Genomic DNA, 9,295 nt, shown 5'->3' on the forward strand with positions numbered 1-9,295 from the left:
AATGTATAATATTGTAAATAAATTTAAATTTAATCATTAAATGTAAAACATATATAACTAATTATGTACAATAGTAATTGTTTTAAATTTAAAAAAATATTATACTTATATTAATTTTTTATTTCATAAATTAAATCACCTTGTGTACTTCGCTAGTCATAGCGTTATACTCGAAAATCTTATCATGTAGTATAAGACAATATGCTGATGTATTGTTTGGTATAGGAATTTTAGTTTCGAATTCAATTCGAACGTCAACGGGAGCGCTCTTAATTTTTTCATTTTGTTTAGAACAATCGATAACAACTATAGGAGCGTTATCTTTAAATTCTTCTTTAGTCAAAATAGGATCACCGTTATCTATATTATAAAAGCTATCTTGAAACGATGAATACATTTGATATAATGCTGAATATTTATCATTATCGAAATCAATGTTTAAACTATCGTAAGGATATGATTCCGAATTCAAAAATACTTTGAGTGATATTAGAGAACAGTGATCGAATCTACTAATGTCAGCTGTTATTTTGTTTTTACGTTTAGCTTGAAATCCTATAATCACATATCTAGGTTTTTCCGTATGCGTTGATGTTTTAACGGCCCACGAATGTTTTGTAGTTTGTGGTAAATATGGATGTTCAAATAATTCCCAACTTCTAAAAGCGATGTAAAGTGGTTTACGAGAATCTAAAGTCTTTAACAGTTTCAATCTGACACTGTCCTCTACGTTTATATGAGGCATTCTCCACATTATTTTCGAAATTTTTATTTTACCATTCGCTCGCTCACACTTTAATGCGTTAATGTCCACGCTNGTTCACACTTTAATGCGTTAATATCCACGCTGGATCTATGCAGTATTAATTCTTGTCGGGAATTTATTATTATTTGACGATGATCTTCCGCAAATCCCATAATTACTTTGAGAGGTATGCACACTTCGAATTTTTCTCTAGATTTACCACTTTCATTCCATCCGGCATTTTGGTATCGGTAAAGGTTTGCCGTTTGAAAAGACGCATAACCTTTCATACATGTTGTAATACCAGGATTTCTTACTTTATCAATTTCAACAGAGTTTAATTCGTAACGAATTTCGTCAAATAGGAACATAATGCCATTGTTTATTAATTTTACAGAAGCTTCTCCATTACCTGTTTCTATATTTCTTTCAACTTCACCTTCGATGTGTAACAAAGATTCGCTGGGGAGAGTATATAAATCTTGATGTTGTATCGCAATTCGTATTTCATCGTTATTCGACAGCGCGTTACTAGAAAATGGTTGANTGGACAGTGCGTTACTAGAAAATGGTTGATACGAATGGTATTCGAATTTTGTTATACTTTCTTCGAAGTACGGTTTTTCGTGTATGTTCAGAATATCTTCCATTGCGATTTTCAAGTGTATAACCAAGATTTAAAAGTGTAGTCAAGCTCTCCCTTGTTAACTCTGGAAGTTTTGAAATTGAACTGTTCTCAACTTCATGAAAACGTCTCTTTTTAACGTTATATTGTATACCCATATCGAATATGAACACGAACCGTTACACTTTCTCCTCTGAAATCGNATACGAACCGTTACACTTTCTTCTCTGAAATCGACAAGCTCTCTGTTCTGATCTTTAATTTAAATTTTTACGTTATCTATTTGATTGGTCAACACGGAATAATATATAATATTATTAGGTGATTCTACAATCTTATAACCGGGTGACACCAAGGGATAAAACTCGTGAATAGAACACGTCTCGCGTCCGTTAACAAATGCTCCATGTACAATATCACACTCTATTCTTATACACGATAGTGGATTAATATTAGCCATTTGTTCTGATTCATGTATGACACCGCCTTCAAACGTTTTTTTATTGAATCCCAACAACTCTCCTATGCTATTGTTTGCTGTGAAATCTACTGTTTTATCGCAAAACATTTCGGATTTCAATGTATTCACATTGGATTNAACGCAAAACATTTCCGATTTCAATGTATTCACATTGGATTTCAAGTTGAAAATAATATTATGTTTTTTCAATTCATCCGAGAGATACCTATATCATCTAACTCGTACGATCCTATTGGTATTGATAAATCAATAACGGAATCATTAACAGACGTTGAACTTCAAGGTAATCGTTATAGGTTTAAACACGAAAAGAATTATTTTTTTCACTAACATTTGGTTTAGAGTTGCAAGCTTGTAAACTTAAAAGAGCTAATTCTGTCGTTCCATCTAATTCAATAGGTTGGTAAAAGGTACTGATTATTCTAGACTGGTGACCTTGAAAAGATAACGTTAAAGAGCGTTGCATCGTTCCAGTAAAAATTTCAAACACAATTGTCCACACACGAACGTATTGAATTCTTGAACACGAGTGTAATTAAATTTTATACTACATCCTTTTAAATAGGAGCGTAATTCTAAAGGCGGTGGTAAGTTGCCAAACGAATCGAAATAAAAAACGGTTTTATTTTTTTTATAATATGTTACTCAGTGCGTGCCTTCGCCGTATCATCATCCAAATTCACGACAGCACATTCAATCATTTGTGGTGTTTTAGGTAACTTATCTCGTGAAAAAATATTACGAAAATGAGACAGTTTTAATAGTCTTGCATATTTTATAATATCATCGCTGTTTAGCGGGCGATCACTGGGTAGCATATGATTTAGTTTTTTTGAAATGGTTTCAAATATAATGCTGATCCTCTTTTTGCGAGCATACCTCCACCGATTTTAACTGGACTTTTTGAATCCTTATTTTTTCTTACTTCATTCACCGCTTTGATTATATTAGCGGTACCACCTGCCAACGAGCCTAGAGCAGAAAGACCTGCGAAAATAGGAATCAAGGGAAGCACTCCACCAAATTTCGGTATTTTTATAGTACGAGGAGCACTAGGTTTTCGAACAGAGTTTTTAAATGTTTTTTTAGCCGCTGCGAGTGCAATTATACTTGCTTTCTTCGCACTTTTACCTTTCATTTTTCGCATCGCCTTTCGACTCGAACTAACGATCGAGTTAAAATTTATTCCCATCCCGAGTTTGCGTTTCGCTTTCATGATATTGGTAGTTGCGTAAGCCGCTACTTTTTCTCCGAACGTACTATCTTTTGCTTTAACACGTTCCCAAGCTCGATTTTGTAAAACGTAATCGGCTTTATGACGATTCTTAATGTCTTTATATTTACTATATGATATATCGTGTTCTCGTGCTGCTGCATCCAGCGAATTTTTACCAGGGTCACCACGAGCCAATCGCTTTTGTAACCGCGTGCCGGTTCCTAGATATTGATACGATGGCCAATGAACTTCGACGGGAAGATTATTTATAAGAGAATTAACTAAACCGTTTCCGCGTTTATTAATGTTAGATCGTCGACGTCGAATCATCGTTTAAAACGGTGTAATTGTTACATCAATCTTTTATACGTAATGTTTTTCGAAGCGCAAACATGTAAGTTACCAGTTTCTAACGTCGATTTGGATAAATCTGTGTCAAAACGAATGAAACACGGTCCTTTGCTACCCGATAGTATACGTTGTATAATTTGTGGACCGTCTAATTGCGGTAAAACAAACGTAATGTTTAATTTACTGACAGAAGAAAACGGTTTAAAATTTGAAAACATATACCTCTATACAAAAACTCCGGATCAACGTAAATATAAAATCTTAGAGAATATTATCAACGACGTAGAAGGAGTAAACATATACGTTTACACCGATAAAGATCAAGTATTAGCACCGGAAAAGGTAACATCTAATTCTATATTTATATTTGACGACGTCGTATGTGAAAAACAAAACAACATAGCATCGTATTTTTGTAGAGGTAGACACAACGGTATCGATATATTTTACTTATCGCAGACGTATTCTCGTATACCAAAACAACTCATCAGAGACAACACGAATATGATTATTTTATACAAACAAGACGAAACTAATTTAAAACACATATATGATGNGGAACTAATTTAAAACACATATAGTATGATCATTGTTCGTCAGATATGAGTTTTATAGAATTTAAAGAAATATGTGCTAAATGCTGGAACTCTGGTAGATTTGAATTTTTGTTGATAGCGAAAGATTTTCCTTTAAACGAGGGAAGGTATCGCAAAAGTTTCGATATTTATATAAAAAGAGCTGATTTTTAGACACTTGATTATTAATACAAAATGGAATCGGAGGAGANATACTTGATTATTAATACAAAATGGAGTCGGAGGAGAATATAACATCAAGTATTATAAAAGCTAAAAAAAGTATTAGGAAAAAATTACTGGAACTCAAACGTGGTGTTGAGGAAACTAGAGAGTTTGTTCGCAAGCATNGATGTTGAAGAAACTAGAGAGTTTGTTTGCAAGCATGCGACACCTATCGTTAAACCTCTGGAAGAAATTGCAAGACAAACAAAAAACTTATTTAAAAACCGTAAATCAAACGATGCAGAAGAAAATGATGGCGAGGAATACGATAAAATTGATAAAAATAAAACGATCGGGTTATCTAAACCGTTACAACAACATCAACAACAATCAAACTTTGATGCGGTGTACGGTGTAACCGTTAATGATGACGGAGACTTTAAAATGGGTGATAAAATGGTAATTATTGATGAACATATGGGTAATATCAAGATCGGTAGTCTAAAACAAGTGCCATTGACGAAAGGATTACACGAATTGTTATTTAAAAAGATACCTAACGTCGATTTAATCACTTCTTAGGATATGATAACGTATAAAAACTGTCTCATACACACTAGAATACATAGAAATATTAACGGAAAATTGAAAAAAAATCAAGGATATAAATATAAAAATATAATAAAACAGTTATTTTACGGGCGGCAACCAAGCGAAAACGAAAAGTTTGGTGGCGGACTACCGTTTTTATCTGTATCAAATAAACGAAAAGAATACATATATTGGGACGATATAAATGAATTAGTACAGCGTCTGGCTATTTTACACGCGTCTAAGCGTGCCGGTAATACGGGAGTGTATAACGAAATAATATCATTGGAAGAAGAACTTAGNTATATAACGAAATAATATCCTTGGAAGAAGAACTTAGAGAAAACGGAGTAATAAAATGAAAATTGTTAAAGAGCAATAGCGGTGGAGATACATGCACAAGCAAGAAAGAAATTTCCGAGACGTATCGTAACGCCTTACGCTAAAGACAACACGTGGCAAGCAGCTTTTGAATCAATAATAAACAACTGTAATAGATGTCCACTGTACATAACAACAGACAGGGGATCAGAATTTTTCAACAAAGATCTGAAAACTTTTCTACAACAGAGAAGTATTAAACATTTTCCTACATATTCGGCGATGAAGGCATGCGTAATCGAACGTTTTAACCGTACGCTTAAAGAACGCATGTGGAAAAAATTTACCGCTTCAAGATCTTACCAATGGTTGTCAATTTTACAAACAATAACAAATGATTATAACAATACTATTCATTCGGCGATCCGTCAAACACCAACACAAGCATCGAAAAATCCCAATACCGTACGGTTNGATCCGTCAAACACCAACAGAAGCATTGAAAAATCCCAATACCGTACGATTTTATCGTTTACCGAATTACTCGAATATTACGCGAAAAATATACAATATTGGCGACGCGGTTCGTATAAGCAAAAATAAAGCCGCTTTTGTCAAAGGATATACTCAGAATTGGTCGAATGAAATATTTTTTCATAGATAAAATAAAAGAAACAATACCCGTAGTATACGTGTTGAAAGATGAGAATGGTGTATTAATTAACGGAACGTTCTATCGGGAAGAGATAAAAAAAACAAAATTTCCACACATTTCTCATTGAAAAAATTTTACGATACAAAAATGATCACTGTCTAGTTAAATGGTGTGGTATAACAAAAAACAGTTGGATACATAAAAACGATTTAGTATAGTTTCAACAATCATAAAAAATGGATCAATCAATAGTAGTCGATTTTCAATGCATCGTAGACTACAAATGTAAATTAATTGTAAAAGAATTATCAGTATACACGTTTGATAGTTTAAATCATTATATGTTTAAACCACCTGATAATTTCTACATGACGACTAAGTCAGCTAGAGTCAATAAGTGGTTACATCGAAATAAACACAAATTACATCATACTGACGGTGAAATTGATTATACAAAGTTACAGACGATATTGAATGCTCTCGCCAATCGATGTTTACGTTTTTATGTAAAAGGTTTGCAAAAAAAGAAGTNTTTTTACGATTTTATGTGAAAGGTTTGCAAAAGAAGAAGTTTCTCAAAAAATTTACATCATAGGCGGACATTTAGTTATATTTTGAGGGGGGCTAACATTTTTTACACAAAGTGACCCGCAGGGGCTTCGCCCCCGCATCCCAATTAAATAACATAATAATAATGAATAAAAAGTAAATAATTAACATATTATACAATTAAAAATTATATATTAAATACTACTTCAATAATAAATATCTATTTTCATTCGCGAATAAATTTAAAATTTCCTCCACATTAATGTTTTTAGAAATATCTTTTTCAATATATAAAATTGATACATTTGTAAATTTATCTTGCGTCATTGAATTTCTAAGCCAAGTTTTAATTTTTTTCATAGCTGAAAAGCTTCTTTCGCATGTAGCTGAACTTATAGGTAAAGTTAAGGCTACATTAAATAATTTGTACAAATTCGGGAACGTTGATTTGTTTTCAAATAATATAGGTATAATATTCTCGACATTCATATCCGCATCAGGACCAATGGATTGTAAAATAACATTTTTAGCAACTGTCATCTCACAATTAAGACATTCTTTAGATACATCCATTGAAGACTAAATGGGAGTATTAAATAGGTAATAATTAACTATAAACAGACAAAGTATTAGATATTTAAACTAATAAGAGTAACTTACATGATAATGATCAATAAAATGATAACTTTCCTTGAAATTTAAATTAAGAAAAAAATTAACTGATAAAGCCATAGTTAAACTTTCTTGCGAAAACCTTTTCTTTAAATTTTCAACTATAGCATCTATAATTGGAAAAAAGCTGAAGTTCTAAAATGATCTTCGACACTAATTTTTTTTATATTTTCATTGGATTTATATTGATCACTAGTAGGAGTAGAGACAACAAAATTTTTCAAAGAATTGGGTTGCAATCTTTTTCTTTTTGAATCTAAATTATGACAATAAAAATAAATAAATATAGAAATTAAATAAACATTATCTGTTTATATCATCTCTTTATATTATCTACCTTGAGATGAAATTTCAATATCTAAATTATGTTCATTCATAAATAGTAATATTTCATTCCAAATTTCAGTAAAACATGGTGAAGTTCTCAAACTTTCAAATGATTTTATGACACTTTTAATAATATTGGCTGCTTTTCCAAGCGTTGCAGTCTTTTCTTGTAATTTGCACATTAAAACATTAATAATAATTAATACTTTATGCAATATAAATAAATGAACGATAAATTTTTGATTTTCAATACATGCAGTATTCCTGAAAAAATTAATTAATATAAAAATAAAAAAAAAATACTAATAAAATCTTAAACATCTACCTATTGCCTCATTCACGTCTTTATCACCATCATTTTCAATTTCTTCTTCAAGTGCAATGATTATTGCTTTATAATTCGTTTTAACAGCTTCACAGTTTTTGTAACGACAATTCCATCGCATATCACTGATTTTAGTAATTGACAATTTATTTATACCTAATTTTACTTGTATATCATTATATTTTTTGTTAATAGAAGGTTTTGAAAAATGAGTATACAGCGCTTTAAGAGTATTAAAAACACTTCTTGTTTCCTAAATTATAAAAATATATGTTGAAAGAAAATACAATTTTTTATTTTAAATACTTACTTTAATAAGTTTGCACATATCAATCACCACCAAATTTAATCTATGGGCCATACAGTGGGTATATATAGCATATGGATACTTCTCTTTAACTCTAGCTTGTACACCATTAAATCGACCAGACATAACATTTGCACCGTCGTAAGACTGTGCTACTATTGGTATAAATGAATTTAGTCCCCAAATTTTCAAATATTCAAATATGGATTGGGTCAATGTTTCAGCATTTTGATTTTGAGAACAGTCAATAAACCCTAAGAATCGTTCAGTTACATTAAGGTCTTTACAATATCTAACACACAAAGACATTTGTTCTTCTTTAAAACATCTGAAAACCATCAATTGGTAATAATACAAAAAAATCATTAATTTACATAAGTTTAAATGTGTAATTTTAATAGGTACCTTGCTTCATCACACATAATGCTACATGAAACAGCATTTTCAATTTCATTAATGATAATATTTCTAACATAATTTGAACTTATTTCAATTAATTCATCCTGAATTCTATGGCTTGAATAGCTTGTTTTTTCACAATATTTAGAATCAAAATCTGGATTATNTTCACAATATTTAGAATCAAAATCTGGATTGTATTTTGCTAATAAATTACATATTTCTTTGAAATTTCCTACGGTTAAAATGCTTAAGTTAAATTTAAGTAGGAATACATACCTAATTGAATAAATAAATAAATACTATAATTGGTGCCTACCTTGATTTAATGAACTACTAGTTTCATTGTGTCCTCGAAAGGCAATTCCTTGACGGCTTAATAGTAATACTATATCAATTAAAGCACGCATATACTGTCTATTCATTTCAACAAGCTTACTATGCTGTGAAGACAGTTGAGTTACAATACTACCAGTTATTTTAGATTTCTTATGAGCGGTCCATTTTGCAAGGCATGTGAGATGCTGTACAGAATTTGAATGTGCAGAGTTTATTCGCCTTATTTCCAACACCTCTCGAACCAGACAACTAAAATACATTCAATGTTTAAACTGATTTACCAATAGTTTTTAAATTTTTTTTTTATTAGAAACGTTATAGTTAAGCAGTTATAAAATTTTAAATCAAATTAATTTATCAGAAATTAAAAAAAAGAAACTTGCCTTCTTCCAGTTTTTGAAGCCAATAGTAGTAAATGTTTCTTCATTTGAATCATTTCCATAATTACGACAAACAAAACAAAATAAAGCATCTCTATTAATACTGTATTCAAGCCAATCGTACTGGTTATAATAGGAAGAATTGAAGCTACGATTTTGCATTCCAAATTTGGTCGAAGGATACGACTAAAGCACCAAAACAATTTTTTTTAAAAATCCGAATATTAAAATAATAGAAAATATTACTTATTACAAGTCATTAAAGTATTAAA

The 9,295-nt window shown here is 30.9% G+C and overlaps 4 protein-coding genes across 4 annotated transcripts; all 4 read right to left on the reverse strand.

Annotated features, from left to right (window-relative positions):
* Nucleotides 1–130: 130 nt before the first annotated feature.
* LOC126898191 (uncharacterized) lies at nt 131–745 on the reverse strand. The gene has a single exon (XM_050672130.1). The coding sequence runs from the start codon at nt 743–745 to the stop codon at nt 131–133; it is 615 nt and encodes a 204-aa protein (XP_050528087.1).
* Nucleotides 746–6,449: 5,704 nt separating this feature from the next.
* Nucleotides 6,450–7,025, reverse strand: LOC126899834 (52 kDa repressor of the inhibitor of the protein kinase-like). Its single transcript, XM_050675065.1, has 2 exons — nt 6,935–7,025; nt 6,450–6,853 (listed from the first exon to the last, which is right to left on the reverse strand). Exons 1-2 carry the CDS (start codon nt 7,004–7,006, stop codon nt 6,476–6,478), a joined length of 450 nt encoding a protein of 149 aa, XP_050531022.1. The 5' UTR covers nt 7,007–7,025; the 3' UTR covers nt 6,450–6,475.
* Nucleotides 7,026–7,056: 31 nt separating this feature from the next.
* On the reverse strand, nt 7,057–7,455 carry LOC126899839 (uncharacterized). Its single transcript, XM_050675070.1, has 2 exons — nt 7,284–7,455; nt 7,057–7,202 (listed from the first exon to the last, which is right to left on the reverse strand). The coding sequence occupies exons 1-2, from the start codon at nt 7,453–7,455 to the stop codon at nt 7,057–7,059; spliced, it is 318 nt and encodes a 105-aa protein (XP_050531027.1).
* On the reverse strand, nt 7,430–9,203 carry LOC126899816 (zinc finger MYM-type protein 1-like). The gene is made up of 7 exons (XM_050675038.1): nt 9,027–9,203; nt 8,624–8,892; nt 8,503–8,539; nt 8,311–8,469; nt 7,909–8,233; nt 7,599–7,851; nt 7,430–7,537 (listed from the first exon to the last, which is right to left on the reverse strand). The coding sequence occupies exons 1-7, from the start codon at nt 9,113–9,115 to the stop codon at nt 7,473–7,475; spliced, it is 1,197 nt and encodes a 398-aa protein (XP_050530995.1). The 5' UTR covers nt 9,116–9,203; the 3' UTR covers nt 7,430–7,472.
* Nucleotides 9,204–9,295: the final 92 nt, after the last annotated feature.

This window comes from Daktulosphaira vitifoliae, unplaced genomic scaffold (assembly GCF_025091365.1).
Source record: "Daktulosphaira vitifoliae isolate Bord-2020 unplaced genomic scaffold, ASM2509136v1 Scaffold_2, whole genome shotgun sequence".
NCBI classification, from domain to species: Eukaryota; Metazoa; Arthropoda; class Insecta; order Hemiptera; family Phylloxeridae; genus Daktulosphaira; species Daktulosphaira vitifoliae.